The sequence below is a fragment of the Urocitellus parryii genome, chromosome 9 (assembly GCF_045843805.1).
Source record: "Urocitellus parryii isolate mUroPar1 chromosome 9, mUroPar1.hap1, whole genome shotgun sequence".
Lineage (NCBI taxonomy): Eukaryota > Metazoa > Chordata > Mammalia > Rodentia > Sciuridae > Urocitellus > Urocitellus parryii.
In genome coordinates, this window is record NC_135539.1 from 32,280,233 (window position 1) to 32,303,620 (window position 23,388).

Below are 23,388 nucleotides of genomic sequence, written 5' to 3' on the forward strand. Positions count from 1 at the left end.
CAGGCAGAACCAGCCTCTGGACCACACACAGCACCTTTGTATTTCATGTCATCCTACACGCGGCTCTATAGCACAGTGCCTGGCACGTACTAGGTGCTCAAGAGACAACTGGTCTTGATGCCTGCCCACCCAGTTGGCTTCCTGGGCATGAGTTTTTACTCTTGGTTGGATGTGTGGTTGGCACTGGGTCCTTTGACTCGGGAAGATGTCAAAGGACTTCATTTACCTTGGCTCGCATTGCCCTCTCGGCCTCCAGCTCTTCCTCCAATTCCTCAATTCGGGCCTAGAAGCCACACAGTGAGACAGATAAGGGTGGTGATGGTGTAGGGGGTGGGCGGGTTAGAAGTTAACTAATGGGAATGGGAAATAGGGACAAGAGCATATGATGGCCATTGTCCAAAGCAGAGAGAAGCAGGGCACAGGGGGCAAGTGGAAAGGCCCCAGGGCAGGAGGGAGCCTGGCATATGTAAGACCCAGGGAGGAGCTGGCATGGCTGGACAGGGAATGGTAGGTGGCAAGATCCAGGGGGATTTGACTCTGAGTGAGGTAATAGGAGTCAAATTCCAAGGATTTCATGGCAGTCTTGATCCTCAAGAAACCTCCTTAGCTGATGTGAACAGAGAGTGCAGAGAGGTGCATTTCAAACAGAGAGCTCAGACTTCTGGGTCCTGGACATACCTGGTGTTCCTTTAGCTTCCGCTGCAGTGTGGAATTCAGAGATTGCTCATCCTCATATTTAGAGTTGACAGAATTTATTTCCATATCCCTCCTGCAAGGGAAGGTTTGCTCTTCTGAGGAAAGGGTCCCAGTAAGCTATCGAGGGAATGGGACCTGAGCTGCCAGAGGAGGGCTTGGACGGCTGAAGCTACTCCTCTCTCAACTTTTGGCCTTCAGTGTCACCCAATGGAGGAGTCAGACCTCAGAATCTACTCACTCACTCACTCACCCATTCACACATTATTATTGCCACATATGTTTATTGAGCATCTATTATGCCAGTTGTTGTTTGGGGCTCTAGGGACATAGTGAACCAAAGAGACAGAAATCACAGCTCTGGTGTAGCTTGCATTTGAGAGGCTCCAGAACCACAGTGATGCTTTGCCTTTTTAGGGAAAACTGTTCCTTAAGAACTTTCCATAAAGTGCTCAGATGTGTGAGTTGCATGTGAGAACCAGGATGCCTGGGATTGAGTGGATGAGGAACATGGGCAGGGCCTCGTGCACCTCCTGGGTATGCCACAGGGGAAATGTGCCAAGATACAGATTTAGCCGACATGCTCCTCTGGTGCTTTAAAGTTACTTTATCAAATGTACTTCCAAGATACAGTCTCCAAATTCTGCTCCCGAAAATCTTTCACCATCCAACTCTACATTTTCTTCTCTTTGGGTACTTACTTGGTTCAGGTTCTTGCCTGGACTATTGCAGTAGCTTCATACTTTTCTTCCTCCTTCCAGATTTTCTCCACTCCACCTGTCCTCTATGTCAACATCAGAGTGATATTGATAAAACACTCTCTCGACTCCTTGCTATCCTCAAGAGCAAGCTCACTGGTATCCATGGAAACTCCTGGGCCTGCCTACTCCTTGGTTTCCCCAGGGAAGTGGTTCTAGTCTCTTTTCCTGTTCCTAAGAGGCACTTACGGTGAGAGTTTGGGAGCTCCCTGCAGTCAGGGCAGTACCTACTCCTTTGCCTGTCCTCCATGCTGGGCCCAGAGCCTGCACGTGGCAGGTGCTTGGGACATGCATTCATATGCACGAGGCCCTTGAACAGTGCCTGGCACAGAGGAGATGAATGCCTGCGTAGGCGTACTTTTTCACCACCTCCTCGAGGTCTAGCTTGGAGCGCTCCATTTCATTGAGGTTGTCAATGGTCATCTTCAAGTCACCCTCAGCTTTCCGACGAGCCTTTTCTACCTCCGCCCGGATTTTCTTCTCCTGCTCCCAATTATCTTCCAGCTATTGAGTCAAAAAAAAACCAAAAACCAAAAAACAAAAAAACAAAACAAACAAACAAACAAACAAAACAAAACAAAACAAAAACAAGGGAAGGTAGAAAAGGGGATTTTTAAGCTAGATTGCAAGAAGGAAGCAGTCTGGGCAGTCCCTTAGCTGTAGCATCAGAAAGGCCCCCACACCCAGGAGATGTGTCACTCTAGCCAAGGACCCTATTCCTCAGGATAGACCTGGCCCTGAGGGGTAGGAATAGCCTCAGAAAGTGGGGGTGTTACCTCATGGATCTGGGTGCTCAGCTTGCTGTTGTTCTTGGTCAGGTGGTTCACCTTGTCCTCCTCAGCTTGCAGGTCGTCTAGGGTTTTCTAGAAAGAAAGATATATACCTGTGTACCAGGAGGCACAGCGAGAGCGGCTGCGCAGACCTGGTTCTAGTCATGAGTTCTGAGCCATGTTGTCTTAGGCCTTGGAGACTCGAGTTGACTTCAGTGAACAGCTACTGGGGGCTGCTCCTGGGCAGTGGGGGAGGCTAGGAAAGACAGACCTGAGCACCCATCAACCATAGGTGGCTCTCAGGGGGGTCATTGGAGGCCCTGGTTCTCCAGGGGACATTGGAAATCTATACAGTGCTTCTGCTTGTCACAATGACTGGAGTCTCCACTGACATTTGTCTCTGGGTGATTCCAGGCCTCCTGGACATCATATCTTCCTCTGGACAATCTGGCCTCATAAAGAACAATTCTGCAGTTCACAGGCCTGATGTCCCACCCAGGAAGTCACCTAAGTGAAATAGCCATTTATATTCATCTGAACCTAAAACCCAAGCCCACTTTACACATAATTCAACACTCTTTTCCATTTAGTCATTTTTCAAGAATGATCTGCCATGGAAGCTGAGAGAGGATTTGTTATTATTCCAAAGAATTTCCCAGGGACTGTTCCCAATTCTATAAAATCCATATAGGGCTGGGGATGTGGCTCAAGTGGTAGCACGCTCTCCTGGCATGCGTGCGGCCCGGGTTTGATCCTCAGCACCACATACAAACAAAGATGTTGTATCTGCCGATGACTAAAAAATAAATATTAAAAAATTCTCTCTCTTTAAAAAAAAATTTTCAGTTTAAAAAAAAAAAATCCATATAGATGACAGCCGCTGCACCTTGGTGGCCAACTTGTAGCGCATCCTCCTGTGTGGCCTGCAACCATCAAAGATGTCTCCTGGTCCATCTGCCAGAGCTTTTACATATTGATAGGTGCATTATTTATTATAATTTACTTTCCCTTAATTTCTCCTTTATATCAAAGGGCATGCTATCGATTTTTTTGGAGTTATATGTTATTTATAATTTTGAGTTCAGGATAGCTAAGAGAGCTTTCCAAAATATACTTGAGCCTCAGTACTCGGATCCCCCCTTTGCCCATTCGCCTACATGCTAAAATGTAGCTGTAATTACAAATCAATACTCTTGGAGCTCTCAGGGTCATTTGTAAATATGCACACAGTGGGGAAATTTTGAATTGCCCAATGTGCACATTCCCAGCTGTGGCTGAACCAGGTGACACCTGCCCTTGTTTCAGCTCTCATAATGTAAAGGAGTGTCATTTTTATGCTCCACTGAGTGCCATATTTTTTTGTTTGCTTTTTGTTTAAAATGGCCCCAAGCATAGTTCTGCAGTGCTGTCTAGCTAGTGTCCTAAGGAGAAGAGGGCTTCAGAGTCCCTTGTAGAGAAAACACAGGAATTAGGTAAGCTTTGTTCAGGCCTAAGCTGCAGTATATTAGCCATGGTTTGATATTAATGAGTCAGGAATGGTATCAAAATAAGACATTTCAAAACAAAAACACATAAAACAAAGTAACATATTGGTTATAATTCTATGTGTTATGTATTGACTGGTTGACAAAAATATTAAGACCAGAGGCTCACAGCAGCTAACCCTGCATTTCCCCCTAGGAGTTGTGGCTTGTATTTGCTAGTCTGATGCTTGTGGTAACTTTATGGTCAATAAAGTTACCACAAATAGCAAGGATCAATTATAGTTGTTATGAAAGGGGGCGCTGGGCCTGATAGGTTGAGAATCACAGCCTATGGGAGGCAGTCTGAGAGGCAGCAGGAAGAGGAGCTCCGGGAACATGCACTGGATTCATGGTGTCAGTTAATATACGGCTCCACCGTCTGCTCTGGGCATTGACTTCCTCTTTTCCCCTGTCTGCAGAGGCACTCTGTGCCCTGGTCAGCACTGGTGGCCAGTCAGCACTGGCTCTGCATTCAGGAACCTCTGTAACAATAGCTTTGGGATGGTAAAATGGGGCTCCCCCATGACCTAAAGAACTTGTGGCCTGCCGTTGTCATGGTATATTGAAGACCCTGGGGCTTTAGAGCTCACAGGGCATTTCCATACAGCTTAAGTGACACACCTCACAGTGTTTCTGGGACCTACCTGACTCACGATAATTAATGGTTCCCCCTTTCATTCTCAAAACTCTCCTAGTTTGGGTGACAAATTAAATAGTCATCCTACCTAGAATGAACCTAGGAGGCAGGCAGCAGGAGGCAACCACACCCACCTCACTGATGAGGGAATTAAGACTTAGGGAGATGCCTTGTTTTCCCCGAAGCCCCAAGCTGAGGGGTGGCAATGGCAGAATTTGAAGGTGGTCTGCAGTCTCCATATGCAAAATGTATTGGACAAACTCCACTTGCTCTGCCAAGGAGAAGGCCAGGGGGTGCCCACCTGGTGCAGCTCCTCCAGGGCCCTCTTCTCCTTCTGGAGCTTGGCGATGTTGTCTTCACGAAGGGAGAGGTCTCCTGACAGGGTGCGGGCCTTGTGATCCAGAGCCTGGAAACAGGCAGGGAGAGAGAGAGGGGTCCTTAAAGTGGGAAATGGCCTCGGTGGGGAGGAGAAAAGGAGCTCTCCACCTGCCTGACTGCACCCTGGGGTCTTCAGGGAGTTTGGGAATTATCAACACCAGGGGCATGTCCCAGACCACCCAAGGCTGGATGTCAGGGGTGGAGGGGAACAGGGAAAACCAACAGTCAGCCTTCTTCTACTCAAACATGGTCCTCAGGCATCAGCAGCGACATCACTAGAAACAAGGACCCTTCAGGCCCTGCAGTCCTGCAACTGCACCTTACCCAGCTTGTGAACCCCACCCACCTGCAGGGCAAGATGGGGGCCTCAGGGCCAAGGGCCAGATAGATGGCATCAGGAGTCAGGGGAGCACCTGGTGGGGTGCAGAAAATGCTTGTTTGGGCAGAATATCCAACATAATGGTGGCCCTCTCACCATTATGAGAAGAGCTCTCTGTCCCTCACTTAGCTTCTCTGTCCCGAAGAACTTTCTACAATGATGGGAGTGTTCTCTGTGCTTTCCAATATGGAAGCACTTAACTGTGTGGCTGTTGAGCATTTGGAAGGTGACTAGCGCAGCTGTGTTTAAGTCCTCTCAAATTCATTGAAGTTACACAGTCCCACATGGCCAGTGGCTAGGGCACTGGGCATTGTCACTGTGGGGACTTTAGGTGTGGCCCCTGCAGGTGAGTGGGCTAGGGGGTGCCCTAGCTTGAGAGGAGCATGGTAGACCCAGGAAGCTGCTCACCTGCTTCTCTTTTTCTGTCTTGGCCAGCGTGGTTTCCAGGCCCTCCAGGTCCCTTTTGAGGTCACTCAGCTCCCCCTCCAGCTTGCGCTTGCTGGCGCTCAACGAGGCCGATGTGCCCTCCTCCTCCTCCAGCCGCTCCCGCATGTCAGAGATCTGGCTCTCCAGCTCCATCTTGGACTTCATCATCTGGGTCAGGCGCTCCTCTGCATCCATCAGGTTCTCCTGCTCCTGTTGGAAGAAAGGGTCTCTATCAAACATAGTCCATTTACCCACAGGGACTCAAAGGGCTATCCCAAGACAGTGGACAAGCCTCAGGCTCCAGACCCTCGGCACGTGCCCTGGGGGTTAGTGGAGGGGCCTGGCTGTCTCTGAGCTTCTTTTGTGAGATATGCGACAGAGCATTGTCTAGGAATGTGGTTCCTGGACCAGCAGCAATAGCTTGGTCTGGAAGCAAAACTTTATATCTTGGTGGTCCTGGGGATCAACCCAACAGCCTCATGTAAGCTAGGCAAGGTTCTACCACAGAGTTATATTTTCAGCCTATGGAAGCAAATTTAGGCCCTGCCTGAGATCTGCTGCATCTGAATCTGCATTTTAATGAGACCCGAGGTTAGAAGGGGAGCTTAAGTTTTCAGCAGGGTGGCGTGGAAGTCAAGGGAGCTCAAGCTCCCCATAATCAGTCATGTTTTGCCACTGTATCTGCTGCCCCTGCTGTGTGTCCATGTCATGTGTCCATGTCACCATTCCTGGAAAGACAGTCTTCATGCACAGGGCCCATAGTGAAATGGGCCCAGCTGGCTGAGTGTGCAAATAATTCATGGAAACTTTTTGGTGGTTGCATCAGTGGTGATATGTAGTGAAGGGAAAGAGAAGGCTGTGGAGTTTCATTGTAATGAAGGGAAAGCTTCTCAAAGAGCTCATTCTCTCTCCCTCCCTGGGTCTGACTGAAACAACCCTCAGGACCCCACATACGGCCTGCAGTTGGATGGTGAGGTCCTTCTTCTCCTGGCTGAGTGTGGCTGTCTTCTCTTCCAGATCCTTGACCTTGTCTACCAGTTCCTGAGCCTTGGCCATGGCATTCCTCAGCTCCTCCTCCTTGGCCTTCATTTCCTCCTCTTGCCGAGCCACATTCAGGAGTGGCTTGACCTGGGCAATAGGCAACACTAGAGTGTTAGGAGGGTGGGCTTTGCCAGGGGCCTAGGTGATGGGCCAAGGGGTGTCTGCCTCAGACTTGACCTCAGAACACCACTGTGGTTATAGTTTTGCAGGAACAGTGCCTCTCTACAGATGCTATCAGTCCCAGTTCCTTGCCAAAAAGTACCTCTCTCCCCACAAAGAAGGCCCATACTTGATTAGGACCAATTCTCCCCCATCCCTTGGTACTAGGGATTGAACCCAGGGCCTCATCCTTGCTATGCAAACCCTCTACCACTGAGCTATATCCCCAGCCCTTTAGGACCAATTTTTAGGATGCTCCTTAATCCCAAGAGACATGAAGTTAGATGTCCCTCATTATCCAGGTGCCCCTATGTATACCTTTGTCATGCCTTTTGGGTACCTTTTGTATACTTTCTTTCTCTCATATTCTCTCTCTATCCTTTCTGTTTCTCTGTCACTTTGTTTCTCTGTGTGTCCCTCTTTGCTGCCTCCCACTTCATCTTCTTTATAACACAAAGTCCCAACTCTCAACCTGGCCTCCCAGGCCTTCCACATAGTAGCTCCTGCTTATCCCATGTGCTGGCTTGCAGGTATTCCCTGCCTCTGACCCATGCTGGCTGTCCCCATGTCTGTAGGGCTGGCCATTCTTTACTGTTGGGCAGTTGCTGTTGGCCTGCACCACGACATCTATCTGGACCTCTCAATTCCCTTGGCACTTCTCACCCTGCATCAGAGTGCCAGGGTCCTGAGGTGGCATCACCTATATTCCTCTGTCCTGTTAGTGTGTGGACCTCTCAAAGATCTCCCTTCTACCCCTCCTGCTCATTCCATACTGAGGAGAGCCAGGGACAAAGGCCACCAGGGAGCATAATAGATCCATTTCCAAGGATGTCAGACGCTGTGGAAATGGATTTGCCAGGCAGCATGGCCTCTCAGGGAAGACAACAGGTAAAGGTGGGGATCTGGGATGCCACAGTGGCCATGTGCACATTGGAGGTCATCATAAGCACCACAACCTGCAGCCATGCAACTCTTTTTAATCTGTGGAAATGGATTCAAGTGTTGCCTCCCCCACCCCACACACATTGACCCGTCCTGTCTGGCTTAGTTAAATAAGATTAGAGCTTAGTTAAAACACTTAAGAGTAAAGGATTTTGAAAAACTAATTAGAATAGGACCTTGATCTGTCACATTTAATTAGTGAGGAGCAGGGAAACTCCCAGCCTCAGCCTCCTCCTCATCTGTTGTCACTGCGTCCTGCACAGGATGACCCTTAAAGGCTGTTGATCTAGATATTCCAAAGGGTGACACATATAGTAAGGGGAAGGAGATGGATCCAAGCATTACATAAAAACCCTTTGAGCTGGGCATGGTGGCGCCCACCTGTAATCCCAGGAGCTCTGGAGGCAGAAGGATTGCAAGTTTGAGGCCAGCCTCAGCCACTTGAGTGAGATCTTGTCTCAAAATAAGAATAAAAAGGGGTGTGGTGCTGGGGTTGTGGCTCAGTGGTAGAGCACTTGCCTAGCATGTGCATGGCCCTGGTTCTATCCTTAGCACCACATAAAAGTAAACAAAATAAAGGTATTGTGTCCAACTACAACTAAAAAACAAATATTTTTTTTGAAAAAAAAAAAGAATAAAAAGGGTTGGACTAGAGTTGTAGCTCAGTGGTAGAGCACTTGCCTTGCAGGTGTGAGGTACTGGGTTCAATTCTAGCACCACATAAAAACAAATAAAGGCATTGAGTCCATATACAACTAAAAAAAGGGGGGGGGGTTGGGGATGTGGCTTAGTGCTTAAGTGCCCCTGGGTTTAATCTCTGGTACAGTAAATACATACATACATACATAAATGTAGCTTACAAAGATGCTTCTCTCCACATCCCCAGCTCTTTTTTTTTTATTTTTTATTTTTTATTTTGAGACAGGGTCTCACTAAGTTGCTTAGGGCCGTGCTAAGTTGCCAAGGCTAGCTTTGAACTTGTGATCCTCCTGCCTCAGCCTCCCAAGCCATTGGGATGTATGCCCGACTGTGCCCCGTAATATGTTCCTTTTTTTTATTTTAATATTTTTTTTAGTTGTTGATGGACCTTTATTTTATTTATTTATATTAGTGCTGAGAATTGAACCCAGTGCCTCACACATGCTTGGCAAGCTCTCCAACACTGAGCTACAACCCCAGCCCCAGTATGCTCCTTTTAATGGTGGCTCCACAGTAGACATGAATGGACTCCCACATGGTGGAATGGCTTGTGACCTCCTGCGGGGGGTTGAGAGCCACCTGGCTGCTCACAATGCCCTCACTACTGTCTTGGGAAAACCTGAGAAGGGTGAGGTCCCATTCCATCATTTCCTGAGCTCCCTCAAGTTCTGAGGCCAAAAACTCACTGAAAGGATTTAAATAGCCACAACATACTTAGGGGAATCTGGTTAATAACTCAAACTACTTTTGGGGTGGCATAGGATAGGGTGGGTGGGGGCTCTCTCCATCCTAAGTGATTTTATTTAGAGGGATAAGATGGAAGGTGGGAAGGCACAGCATGATTTTTCTTAGGTTCTCATTTTCAGGCTGTTCCTACAGCCTCCCGGGCCTCCTTCCCCGAGGGGCACCGCTGCCCAGGATCCAGCTTTCCCCCACTTCTTCAGCCCCGGGCAGCAGCTGGCTCCACTGTCCTGCCCCCCAGCCCTCACCTTGTTGTATAGCTTCCACCAGCCCCACAAACGCAGCTGTAGGAACTTGCGCACATTCCGCTGGATGACTTTCAGGCCTAATCTGAAAAATAAATCCAGGATTTCATGAGTTCAAACGTGTCAGGGCCTGGTCTCCCCAGGCAAGAAGTTTGGGGAGAAGAAGCCCATAGATTTATTTTCTCTAGACACTAAACCCTAACCCTAACCCTGTCCACCCCTTGACTTGGATTTTTGGCCTCCAGAACCATGATAGCATGAATTCCCATGGTTTCAAGCCACCCAGAGGGTGGTACTCAATTATAGCAGCCTCAGGAAACTAAGACAGCCCCTCAATGGGGTTCTGGGCACTGACAAGGACATGAGCATCTGCCCTTCTCCCACCATGTGGTATAGCCGTAGGTGCTGACCACCTCGTGTGCCTGTGGTGCTCCTTCCCTGTGGGTGTCTGTGAGTGCTACCTTCGTTCCAGCATCTTCTTGAACTCGACCCTCATGAGAAAACCCCGAAGTCGACACTGCAGCAACGTCATGATCTTGGCCAGACGATCGTCCCTCATGTCCTCAAGCTTGGCCAGGATGCCCGCTCTGAAGAACACCTGGAGAAGAGGCACTTGTCTGAAAAAAAGTCCAGCCATCTCCCAATGGCAGCTACTTGGGGAAGTTTTAAATCAAAGAGCCATCATGTCTTAAAATTAAGAGACCCGCTGGTGCTGGTGCTGATGTTTAAGTTCCCATGGAAACAGGGGGCCAGGTCTGGACACCTCTGCCAGCATTAACATCAGCTTCCTCTTGTCAGTGTGTCCCTGGCTTCTCTGGGAGTCAGCTGGACTCCAGTTCCAGCTTTGCATTTCCTAGATGGGTCACCTTGGACATATCTCAGTCTCGGTTCCTCTTCTGTGAAATGGGGATGCAAATCCCTTCCTTAGAAGGTTGCTATAAGGATTAAATGAGATAATAGGTAAAAGAGTTCTGCAAGGCTCCAAGTAAAATGTGATAGATCCTTATATAATATGATGATTGCCCTGCAGCCAGGGTAGCAAGGGGCCTTCCTTCTTCACCATCATGTAAAGCAGACTTTAGACAGAATCATTGCATCAGCGTCCCATGGGATCTGGGTGGAGGGAGAGGGGGAGAGTTTGGGGGGAGGGGAATTAAATTTCTCATGAAAATAAGATGGTTTTACTAGGGCTACATGGCCTCAGGCCTCAAGTAGCAGTGAGTGAGTGGGACTTATCCCCAGGAAAACAAGGTCAGCTTTGCAATGTGTTAGAAAGAGCTGGAAATACCCACCCTCAGAGAAACACAAATCAAGGTCAACAAGAAGCCATTTGCCCCAGCCCGGTCCTGCAATACTTAAGACTTGTGATAAAACAGGTGTTCACGAGGGTGTAGACAGAGGGGAGGGTGAATTGGTACTAGCATTCTGGAAAACTGTTTGGCATTCCTTCGTCAAGTTGGGTGTTTGCACGTTACACAGGCCTTTATCTCAACCCTGGATGCGCATCACACCTGTTGGCAGGACTTTTGGAAGATGCTGAGGCCTGGGCGTGGGGGATTTCAAATAGAAGTTTGGGGATGGGGCACAGGGTTTGGTAATTTTTAGAATCCCCCAGATAATTCTAAGGCATGGCTTTGTTCCAGAGAATCTCCTATAAGGAACCACAGGCAAGGATGACCATAGCAGCATGGTTGGTAACTGAGAAAAAAATGGAAATAAGAAAGTAGAAATGTGATCATCCAAAGCCACAGGGTGTGGCAGTGACAATGAATGAAGGTCATGTATCAACAAGGATGAATCTCAGGAACAGTTAATTGATGAAATGACATCCTAGAGGAAAGTTATAGAAGTGGACACCAAAGTATGATACTTCCATGAAACTCAAAACCAAGCAACACCTGGGGCAATCTGAATATGCAAGAAAACTATGTTTTAAAAGGCAAGGGTATGGTTAATGTAAAAGTTCAGAACAGGGGTTACTCCTGGGAGTGGGGAGCAAAGGTTATATTCTGGGCTTTTAAGTGGATTCGTGGGTGCTCTTTCATTATGTTTGATAATGTAATATCTTTTTACATATTTGAAATAGAATGGTAGAAACTTGTAGAAGGATAGGAGGTATGATGACCTGCATGCTGGCTTTAGTGGGCCTTCAATGTGTTATGGGACCTTGATCAAACCTTTCTCTTGTGGGGAGCTAGGCCTCCCTCCTCTCCAGCGAGAGTGCTAATTACAGAACCCCCAAATCCTCCAATTCCAAGAGTCTGCAATTCTACATGAGATCCCCCACCAAATGAGTCTCAATGGAAAAAGAATAGGAAAGTGTCCCACCCCCCACTCTTCAAGAAACTCCTCCTAATAAGCTAGACATCACAGCACAGAGAAATTGATCTTGGTGTCATAAAGTGTTTCTTGATATTTCAACACTAATTGGCTTTGAGGTGTGGTCTTGGGGGCATGTGGTCTGTGGCTGGGCATGGAGCCCACGTGAGCCACCACCAAGGACGGGGAAAGAGTCTACAGGTAGAACCATCCTATTCTTTGTTCTCCCCCTGCTGCCAGAGTCTGCCTGGTCTTTGGGGAGCAAAGCTGTCTCCAGGAGCCCTGCCTTTCTCTGGAACCAAGGTACAGCTGTTTGTTCAGCAAGTGACTGTGTCAGATTTTGGCTTTTGGGCCACATGGGCCTAGAGGCCTACTGTCCTGCCTAGTTCTGTGACGTTGCCTCCACCCCCATCTCCAGGCTTTCTTAAGTTTCCAATCTGTCAAAGGTGGGTGGGGAAAGGAGTGGCACATTGGTATCTAAGGTTCTTTCAGCTCAAGTATTCAATGATTCTGTGACAAAACCTCAAGTGTCCTCCATAAGTCAACGTAGCTACACACAGCACATTCTAATTACGAAAGAGGCCAGAGCAAGCCGTTCTGGCTGTGTTACAGATCTACACACAACGTTGTAAAGCAAGCCCAGGGAGCTGGAGACTCATCCCAAGTCTGTAACCTTGGATCCCTCAAGTCTGTAACCTTGCCTGGCACACAATAGGTGCTCTAAGAGGATTCATAGAGTGACTGGATGCATTGGAGATCTGTGCAGGCTAGAAGCTCCCACATCAGACCCGCATCACACATGAGACTTGGAGAAGGAAGTGATCCATTTGAGGTCCCACAGAGGCAGGCATTGAGCCTGGTACTTCTGACTCATGTTGGGGTGCAGTCTGGTGAGGCCACTGTAGATGGGTATCTTGTACCACTGACCTGAATGGTCCTCACCCTTCTGACAGGACTTTTTCCTTTTTTCCTAGAAGAGCAGGAAATGGGACAGACACAGGGTGGCCCAGGCCCCATGACTCAGGATCAGGAGGCCACTTTGCCTGAGTCACCTGCCAGCTCAGGGACTGGGACTCCCCATGTGGGTGAGCTGGGATTATAGGGCTTCACTAGCCAGGCCCTTCCCACACACACTGCCATGCTCCATCAGATCCAGGACCTCCATTCTGATAGGCTCTTTTTATTTTTAGAAACTGGGACTTCCTACAGTTGTAAGAAATATCCTACCATTGATTGAGTACCATTTTGTGCTGAGCTGGGTTCTATGTGAGCTGCCATTAATAACCCCAAATCCTGTGAAACTGGTATTGTCAGCTCTAATTTTTCAGAGCTGAAAACTGAGGCTCTTATTGGCTGAGGGGCTTGCCCAACAACTGAGCTATAGCTTGTACTCTGAAGCCCACCTTCTTGGGGCAAAGCCGAGTGGGTGTTGGGAGGACATACCCACCAGAACACCTACCTTTGTATGTCCAATTTTGTATTCATTGGTATCTAGTTCGATGGCTGCAAGAAGCAGCTCTGAGGCCTTCTTGTTGTCCACAAACCCTTGGGGAATCACGTTGGGGTTCAGCACTTGGTACCTGCCAGGAGATAGAGGATGGTAGTTATCATCATACCCAAATGGGCAGCACACAAAGTACATCCATGCATTATCCACCGATCTTTGAGAGTCTTGCAGACAGGCATTAGGCTTGATTTATAGATGTCCAGGTTAGGCAGATGGATGATAGAATTTGGCACAAGGGCTACAACTTGGGGGTAAGTGTTGGTGTGCATTGGGATTTCCTAGAAGAAGTATTCCAAGAATGAAGAAACCAAAGTCCTTTCCTTCCTGATAGAGCTGGGAGTACAGAAAAGAGCACTGGCCCAGGCAGAGGACACATTCTTTTCCTGAACTGTCAGTAGCCTCCTTTGTGATAGTGGACAAGTCCTTCCCCAGTTGAGAACTTTAGAGGGAGGAACTTCTAATGACAAGGTGACTTCTAGTGATTTTTTTGATCCTTCCATCTGTGGCCATATGTTCTATGAAGTTGGGGTGTGGAAGAAGGTCATCGCTAAGGTGAGGATCTTAGCTTAGTTTCCCCAGGTGCAGACCTTTGGACAAAAATTCAAGTATAAGTCATTTATTTGGTAAGTGGTAGTATCGGGAAGTGGGCAGAAAGCCATGTTATCAAGGTAGGGGTCTCAATGGGCAATAGGATTTTTTTTTTTGAGAGAGAGAGAGACAGAGAGAAAATTTTAATATTTATTTTTAGTTTTCAGCGGATACAACATCTTTATTTGTATGTGGTGCTGAGGATCGAACCCAGGCCGCACGCATGCCAGGTGAGCGAGCCTGCTACCGCTTGAACCACATCCCCAGCCCGGGCAATAGGATCTTAATGCTACTGAGGAAGATGGCCAGTATTTACACCACGGAAATTTACATCAAATTTCCTACCTATTGGGACTTCTTCTTTTTTAAACCTGAAGAACCCTTGTTCAACCTTTTCCAGTATGCTACTGGCTGAAAGCCAGACTTAGCCCACTGGGAGCGGGAGGGAGCTGAGTCTTTTGTAATTCCTAAGACTTTCAGTCTTCCAGGGAGGGGCAAAACAGTCTCCAGGAGCCTAAGAAGTGCAGGCACTGGTAGCTGAAAGTTGGGCCAACACTCACTAAAGCAGCGACAAGGAGGCAGGGAGTCCACAGTGCTATCACGGGACTCTACTGATCTGCTGGTCAATCCCTCAAACACCGAGCTCTGCGTGCAAGGCGTCAGGGAGACACACCACTCACCTCTGTTTGAACTCTGGGTACTGCAGCCTGTTTGGGAAGCCCTTCCTGCAAATACGGATGCCTTCTAGGACACCATTGCAAGCTAACTGGTGCATGATCAGGTGGGCATCCACCACACCTGCCAAGAGAGGAAACACAGAATGGAAAATCACTGCTTTGGGGTGAGACAGTCCAGTCCTTGCCACCCAAGGAAGCTGAATTAGACAACTATGCTGTCAATTCCAGTCCTCTCCTATCACTGTCCAGGGGGTCCCCAGATCCCCCACAATTTAACCAGTGCTTAAAGTTTACTCCCTGACTGTGATTTCTGGCTGGGTAGTCACCATTCTGCTTTATAAAGCAGCTAGAACATGATTTTTGGATGAACTGTTGTTGGGGATTCTTTCTGAGCCTTCTTTGGTCCTCATCAGCCCTGGTGATTAAAGGTGGACATAATTGGGAATGAATGCTAACTTCACAGACCCTCGGTGTTTCAGCAGGGAGACATGACCCCACCATGTACCTGACTGTTTAAACTCATTGGGGACAATACAGCGGACAAAATGGGGGGCAGTGCTGTGGAGGGTGGTCATCAGCTTGTTCAGCTGCTCCTGGGGATGGAGAAAAAAGAAAAACAGGAAGTAAGACTCAGCATTGGTATTATTGGGCAGTTCACACTCAGAAGTAGTTGGAGTTTAAATAAGTTAAAATTAAAATCAGTGCTCAGGTCACACCAGCCACTTTTTCTAGTACTCAGTAGCCACATGGGGTTAGTGGCCATCATACTGGACAGTGTTGAAGGGATCGTTTCCACCCCTGCAGAAAGTTCTGTTGGACAGAGCTATTCTCAAGGTCCAAGGGGATATGATTTCTCAGAAACAAGGCCTCTCCTGATCCAGGGCTGGTTCACGTAGGATCTCAGTATTAGAAAGGACCACAGGGTCTGAGTGGGCAAGATCCTGCCTTCTATTAACCTCCCCAACAGAGGGCCCCTTTTCCATGGCTTGTGACTGGTGAGGTGGCCCACTCGACTCGGGGGCAGCCTAAACCTTGGGAAATACTGAAGTCTTCACTCAGCCTTTCCTTGTTGACTGTACATCTGCACTCTGTCACGTATTTCCAGTAATGACCAAACTTTGTGGAAGTTGTGGCCAGCTCAGAAGTCCCGTCAGTCACTTCTTGGACACAAGGTCTTGGCGCTAATATCTTAACATTCTTTTTTTTTGAGACAGGGTCTTTCTGTGTTTCCCAGGCTGGCTCCAACTCCCTGGACTCAAGGCATCCTCCTACCTGGTAAGCCACCTGACTAGGTAGTACTACAGGCATATACCACTGCCCTGGACTGGGCATTGATATCTTTGTTTGCCATGTTGTAAAAATTCCTTTAATTCTCCAGGTTTCAGTCTGAAAAGTATATAATTGGACAGGACCCTCTTTAAGGGTCTTTCCCAATCTGGTGATCCTATGATTCTGTGGCCTCTTTGGAAGGGAAAAAAGCCAGGTCTAGTGTTGCACATTTGTAATCCCAGTGGCTCAGGAGCCTAAGGCAGGAGGATTGCAGGTTCAAAGCCAGCCTCAGCAATTTAGCAAGGCCCTAAGCAACTTAGTGAGACCCTGTCTCAAAATAAAAAGTAAAAAGGGCTGGGGATGATTAAGGACCCTTGGGTTCAATCCCTTGTACAAAAAAGAAAGAAAGAAAGAAAGAAAGAAAGAAAGAAAGAAAGAAAGAAAGAAAGAAAGAAAGACTCCTTAAATAAGACACCTCTCCATCCAAAGGCAAAGAAATGAAATAAAACTGCCCTTGGCTGTGAAAGAGCAGCTAGACCATCACACCACTGAAAGGGAGGGATAGGGGCACTGGACTCTAGGAGGCCTCTGGGCAGCACCTACTCACCCTGTAGAAGTTGGAGACTGTCATGAAGGAGGACCCTCTTTTCTGCTTCTTGCTTCCAGCTGAGGAAGAGACAAGCATGTTTTGCATCAGTACCCAGCACAGGGGCCAGTAGCACCATTAAGTGTTCTGGGCCAAAGCACATGCATTTTCTGAAGTTAAAAAAAAAAAAAATTTCTTGGGATGGCCAGGCACAGTGGCGCACGCCTGTAATCCCAGTGGCTTGGGAGGCTGAGGCACGAGGATCACGAGTTCAAAGCCAGCCTCAGCAACAGCAAGGCGCTAAACAACTCACTGAGACTCTGTCTTTAAAGAAAATACAAAATAGGGATGGGGATGTGGTTGGCTCATGGTGGAGTGCCCTGAGTTCAATCTCCGCCCCACCCCCCCCCCCGCCAAAGAGACTTTTCATGGGACTAAATGAGGTAAAACCCTTGACACCAGGAAAATGAAATCTACCAAGGAGTGGGCAGATGGGCTGACTGTGGTGTAATTGTCAGAGGGATGCTGTGCCCCTAGAAAAGCATATAGCCCTTTGTACTTTAGGACTGGCACAAGGTCTTTGAGACTTTTCCCATGAAGGAGGAAGCATGTGCTTATTGGTGATGAAATGTCACTGAGCCCAAGAGGAATGACATTTTATGCCTAATTGAGTGGCAATCCCTTGGGGCAGCTTCCACCTGGGATGTTCCCCTTTGGGCTACATGGGGGCTAGAGAGTAGTGCTGGGCTTGACATTTGCTTCAGACAAGAGAGTGGGGAACAAAAAATAAGCACAGGGAATTTGGGTGTCAGCTTTTACAAAGCAGCATCGTTCTGCCTAGAGCTGATGCAGGACCAGTGATCAGTTCAGCTGATGGAAGCTCCACCCTTCAACATCTTTCTATTGTAGGATCACCCGTGGCCTACCTTGAGCTTCTTGTTATTCATTCATTTACTCGTTCCTCATTCAACAAGAGTTGAATAACAGAGTTTTATTTCTTTCTCCCCATTTTGGTTATTAAAGGGCAACAGACCAGGAAGACTGGACATCAGGAGAGGCCAGTCATACCTGCAGCCTCCTCTTCTTTGAAGAGAAGGGCCAGGAGTCCCAGAGTTGATTTCTGAAACAAGCCCACCACTGTTTCATTCAGGGGGTCTTTGTTCTTCTCCAGCCAGCCTGTGATGTTATAACCAACCTGGAGGGAGAGGCAAATGCCAGTGGGTAAGCTTGGGGCCCAGCCTCCCCTTTCCAGGTCCTATACCTGGAACCTCCACCTAATGCTCTGCCTGCTATGGGCTCCCAGGACCAGCCTTCTGTCCCCTCTCTTGGAGCTTTGGTTCTTGTCCTGATGCATTTCATGGTGTCTGGGATGGCTGAGTCCCAGTCTGAGCTGGGGACCTCGTTATCTGGTTTCTTGGGCATTTGCAGTTTGTCTGTCTAGGACACTCCATCTCTCAGTGCTGCCCATGCACCAGGACTCCTTGGCTACTCTCTCCTGGGCTGTGACCTTTGACAGCCACACTGAGCCTCCCCTAGTCTCAGGTCTTCTGGGCTTGCTGTGAGTGAATGGCCATGGCAGGAGGAATCCTGACCTACATGAAGAAATCTCTCCAGAGGCTTCAGGTATCTCTTTTCTGAGGAGCATATGTTCCCTATGATAATGCTGTAGGGTCATTGCCTGGTGGAAGGAGGCAGCCCCAGGATTGGGAGCTCCATATATGCAAGTAATTGGACACATACTAATTTCCATTTTCCATTTTGCCATGTGGCCCCAGATCCTTCCACTGAGCACTGAAGACTCAAGAAAATAGATGAGAAGCCACAACCTTTGGGCTTTCCAACTCCTATTCAGCATATCAACATTAATCATCTTAGTGCCTTATTCTAGGGCCTTGACTTTAAATAAATATTTCATTGCTATAAATATGGAACTCTTCTCATTCAGTGGGGAAAGGCGAGGACAGAGCACTGCAATTTGGCTCCAAGCCTGCTGTTTGCTCAACGTATCAGCCTGATCCATTTTGAGAGTAATTGGTGTTGTTATGGTTGATGATATAAAATCTTGGCCCTGATGCCCAGTGCAATCATGGCTTTCCTGACAGTGCTATCCTCAGGCAGCTGTTTCCCTGCAGTTAAACCCAAGAGGCCCAACAAACTCTATTGGTAACAAGAGTGTTGGCCCTTCTAGCAATATCAAAATCCCTAGGAAATCAGACATGTTCTTATAAGCTGGCTGGACGAACATTACAACCCCTCTTAGTTATACAAACAGAACCTGAGTCCTGACTGCACTTAATTTCCCTCTCTCCCAAGGACTGCATTTGTCATGAGTAAAAAAGCTACTCTACAGAAGTCACCTTATTGGTTTGGCTGCTACCTGCTGTCAGAGGGACAAATTATTCAGTTGGGAGTAATTCATGGGCTCATGGAAGGTAAAGTACTGTCACTTCTGGCCAAGACTGACATTCAGCCATCAGACTGAGGGCCATAGATACTGTGGCATCCCTGGTAGGTTTGATGGCATGATCTACTGGCTGATCCCCAGTCCTTTGCTGGATTGCTTTGGAATTCTCTGATGGACTAGTGATGAGGAGGTAAGAGCCAGAGTCCATTTAATTGGCTGAGAACCCCTATACATCATGGAAGGAACCTCTGGAGGGGCAGATCAGGTCCTAAATGCTGGGGGTGGCCAGCAGCCAGAAGGTGGTCCCAGAAGGCACCAGGCTGGAACTTACTGTGCCTGCATAATGGACGAGCTCGAAGTGGGCCTCAGGCCCCTTGCCCTTGCCTCCCTTGGGCTTGAGGAAGTTGCTGGACTTGCCCAGGTGGTTGTCATACAGGGCTGCCTTGAACGTGGCATCCGTGGCTTTGGGGAAGACACATTGCTCCTCCAAGATGGAGAAGATACCCATGGGCTAGGGGGGAAGAGGACAGGATGGTGTTAGGAGAAGCCACAGAACCCCAAAGAGACCACACTGGTATTGGGCCAGGGACTAGTGGTGGAGATGAACCAGACACCCATGTGGAGGGCCAGGAAGCAGAACTCTAGGCAATGACAGCTGGGAACAGCTCCTGGTATTCCATGTCCTCATCTTCAAACACTATGGCCATTTAGACATGAAGGAGGCTGGAATCCACTGAATCCAACCGAAGGGGAGACCGAAGACTGAAGGGGCCAGAGAGCTCCTCAAAAGCTAACCCATGGGAACAGTGGCCCTGGGCACACTTGACCTTCAGAAAAATGCTGAAGTCAATGACACCTAATGCCCTTCTTTTGATTCTTTTTTATCTCTTTCTACCAGGGGCCTCATGCTGTTCTAAGTCTCTTTTCACACAAAATGAGGTGCTCATAAATGCTGTTAGGGACCTCATTTGCCCCCTATACATGGGAGGGGGGTCTGGATTTAAAAGAGGACTGATGAAATAGGGCAACACCTAACCCCAAAGCTCAAGAATGAAGGTAGTTCAGGCTCTGGGATAGCTGAACAGGAAAGTATTTGTAGGTGTTGAGCGGTGCGGGGATTGTGCTCACAGTCTACCCTCCTGGGAGGCTCAGGCTGGGCCCATGGTGGAGACCCTTGGTTGCCTTGATGCCTAAATAAAATTGGCCGAGGGTGAGCCTAGGAGACAGAATCAATCTTTCCTTCCATCCTCCCTCCTTCCCTTCCTCCCTCTCTTCCTTCCTTTAAAAACAACAACAACAACAACAACATCAAAACTTCTAACATTGAAATAATTTCAGGCTTGCAATGTTGCACATATAACAGAAAGCCTTCCCATAGACCCTTGACCCAACCCCTCCTAATGTGAATTTAAACACCAGGTGTTCAATGATAAAAACCAGGAAGTTAACATGAATATAATACTATGAACAGACTTTGTTCAAATTTTGTTATGTCCTTTTCCTATCTTTTTTTCCACATTGAAATAAACAATATATATTCTTGAGGTCATTACTAACTGCCCCAAGGCCAATTGCCATCTTCCTGTCTGCCCCAGTAACATCCTTTCCTGAGTCATGTCCCAGTTAGGGCTATGGCTTCTCTCCAAGCCCCTTCTCGGAGAAGCAGGTCACCTTTTCCAGCAGGTCGATGCAGGCCTGAAGGTCAAGGCCAAAGTCAATGAAGGTCCACTCGATGCCCTCCCTCTTGTACTCCTCCTGCTCCAGCACGAACATGTGGTGGTTGAAGAACTGTTGCAGCTTCTCATTGGTGAAATTGATGCACAGTTGCTCGAAGCTGTTGAACTGTGGTGGGAGGACAGAGAGAGGTCATCAGCCCAGGTTCAGAGAGAGCTGCTCCCAGGAGTGGGTGAGGAAGCCATGCATGAGCAAGGATGCGTGAGGGCCCACCAGAATCAGGCACGGCCCTCCGTGCCTTGACACCAACCAGATCACGGTCCCAGCAGCCCAGTGAGATGTGATTCTGTTCTCCTTCTCTGCAGTGGGGATTCTGAGACCTGAATCCCAGGCACCTAGACTCTAGCCCACATGGTGAACAAAAATAACTGTAGGGCCAGGCACAGTGGTGCACTCCTGGTCTCAGTGGCTTGGGAGGCTGAGGCAGGAGAATTGTAAGTTCAAAGCCAGCCTAAATAATAGCGAGGCACTAAGCAACTCAGTGAGACCCTATCTCTAAATAAAATACAAAATAGGGCTGGGGATGTGGCTCAGTGGTCGAGTGCCACTGAGTTCAATCCTCAATATCTAAAAATATAATAATTGTAGTATACTGATAAAGCTAGTCCTGTCCCTTAAACCAGAATACACTCTGATTTTGAGTGTTTGTCAGTGTCTATGAGGTAAATATTCAAGCGATCAACACAATGTCAACTTTCAGAATTCCTGAAATTCCTGAAAATTCAACAATCAGCTCTTGTGAACCAGGACATGTCAGCTCTGGCGCCTACTTATTCTATCCATTAAGTCTATACCATTCTTTTTTTTTTTTTTTAAGTTATACATGAACACAGTGTCTTTGTTTTGTTTATGTATTTTTATGTGGTGCTGAGGATCGAACCCAGAGCCTCACACATTTAAGGCAAGCACTCTGCCATTGAGCCCCAGCCCCAGCCCATAGTCTATACCATTCTTTATGACTTGGCTTCATAGAAACGAGATGGAAATTTCTAGAGTCCAAAAGTCAGAGATCCAATGGCAATCTGAGATTGTCCCATCCCTGAGGCTCCCAGGCAAGAAACAAGACAACCATGGTGAAGGGGAGCTCACAAAAGGATGGCCACCTCAAAGCAGAAACCAAACAGGAGGCCAGGCATACCTCAAAGATCTCGAAGCCGGCAATGTCCAGCACCCCGATGAAGAATTGCCTCTGCATCTTGGTGTCCAGGGTCTTGTTAATCCTGACCACCAGCCACTTGAACATCTTGTCATAAACGGCCTTGCCCAGAGCCCCAATGGAGTTGTTGCATTGCTCCATGTTCTGGCCTTTCTGCACAAACTCATTGCCTACTTTGACCCGGGGCCTGGTGATGCCCTTCTGGAGTTCCCCGGAATTGAGTCCCATGAGATGGGCGACTTTGTCGGCCACTGAGTGGAGATGGAGAAAGTGAATGAGTGAAAGGAAGATGGCATCAAGCCCAGGAGACACCCAGTACCTTCCTGTGTGGTCTTGGAAGGAGGAAAGGGAGCATGGGGGAGACCCTGTTTTGCCAAAAAAGAAAACAAAGATCTTAGGTGGTTTCCATACTTTCTCAGGGTCAAGTGGCAAAGTAGGGGATAGAAACTGGGATCATACTCTGACTCTTTCTGCCTCTCTGAGAAGATCCATATCTGACTGTCCAGGGAATGCCTTGGTTACAGCCATCAGAGAACCTGAGAATCTCCAACATGTCTCTGAAATGGCCATCAAGCTGGGAGAGCAGAGAACTCCTGCCACCAGCCGCCTGGCCCCTATACAGACCCAGCCCAACACCTACCCTCAGTGGTGTCCACTTCAGCTTGCTCCTCTCTGGGCTTCTGCTTGAACTTCATGTTCCCAAAGTGCATGATCCCCCCAGTTAGCTTATAGACCCCAATCTTCTCATCTGCACTGAAGCCCAGCACATCGAAGGCCTCCTGCCAAGCAACAGACGGAGAAAAACACAAGACTTCTGGCTTCTTATTCCACACCATGGAGGTTGGGTCACTGCCATTGCAGGGCTATCCCAAGGGGTCACTGCACAGGGTGTGGGCTCTAGAGTCAGACACACCCTGAATGGGGAGAGGTCTGTTTTCCTCCAGGGAGTTCAGAACAGACTCTTTGCCATATAGTCTTTATTATTATTATTATGAGGATCTAACCCAGGGGTGTTTTACAACCCCTACCCTTAAAAAATTTTCTTTTATTTTGAGGCAGGGTCTCACTAAGTTGCTGAGAGCCTCACTAAGTTTTTGAGCCTGTCTTCAAACTGGTGATCCTCCTGTCTCAGTCTCTCAAGTTGCTGGGATTTCAGTTATATGCCACCATGCCTGGCCATATAGTCTTTATTTAACCTCTCCACTCGCTGTTTAGCCATCTGCAAGATGGTGCAGTCAGTGGTCATAAGCATAGAGCTGAATGATGTATAAAATGTTTAGTTTGGTTCTTGACATATAGAAAGTTTGGAATCAGGGGGATTATTATTATTATTATTATTATTATAACCACTATTATTGTCATTAAGGCTTCATGCCAGGTACCGAAGAGAGGAAGGCCAAGATGAATCAGGAAACTATTCTATGGCCAAAAAGAGGACCTCCTACACAGTACAGTTAGGAGCTACATAATAATGTTTCAGTCAATGTTAAGTCACAAATATGACAGTGTTCCCATAAGATAATAGTATGGCTGAAAATCTCCTGCAACCTAGTAACACTGTAGCCAATGGAACAGTGATGCAATGTGCTGTTCACTTATTTGTGAAGATGCAGCGGTGCACACCAGTAATCCCAGAGGCTCAGGAGGCTGAGGCAGGATGATTGCAAGTTCAAAGCCAGCCTCAGTAACTTAGGGCGGCCCTAAGCAACTTAGTGAGATGATGTCTCTAAATAAAATATACAAAGGGCTGGGGATGT

General features: G+C 47.9%; 1 protein-coding gene across 1 annotated transcript in view; it reads right to left on the bottom strand.

Annotated features, from left to right (window-relative positions):
- Myh16 (myosin heavy chain 16) overlaps positions 1-23,388 on the bottom strand; it is a 57,793-nt gene that overhangs the window by 22,936 nt on the left and 11,469 nt on the right. The window contains exons 10-27 of the mRNA XM_026404152.2: positions 22,272-22,410; positions 21,614-21,882; positions 20,413-20,583; positions 19,073-19,252; positions 17,406-17,532; positions 16,359-16,417; positions 14,988-15,075; positions 14,486-14,603; positions 13,170-13,290; positions 9,853-9,989; positions 9,395-9,476; positions 6,519-6,692; positions 5,547-5,774; positions 4,683-4,787; positions 2,228-2,314; positions 1,810-1,955; positions 679-769; positions 227-283 (exon numbers count right to left, since the gene is read on the bottom strand). Coding sequence (XP_026259937.1) covers positions 227-283; positions 679-769; positions 1,810-1,955; positions 2,228-2,314; positions 4,683-4,787; positions 5,547-5,774; positions 6,519-6,692; positions 9,395-9,476; positions 9,853-9,989; positions 13,170-13,290; positions 14,486-14,603; positions 14,988-15,075; positions 16,359-16,417; positions 17,406-17,532; positions 19,073-19,252; positions 20,413-20,583; positions 21,614-21,882; positions 22,272-22,410 — 2,379 coding nt within the window. The remainder of the gene's footprint in view (positions 1-226; positions 284-678; positions 770-1,809; positions 1,956-2,227; positions 2,315-4,682; positions 4,788-5,546; positions 5,775-6,518; positions 6,693-9,394; positions 9,477-9,852; positions 9,990-13,169; positions 13,291-14,485; positions 14,604-14,987; positions 15,076-16,358; positions 16,418-17,405; positions 17,533-19,072; positions 19,253-20,412; positions 20,584-21,613; positions 21,883-22,271; positions 22,411-23,388) is intronic.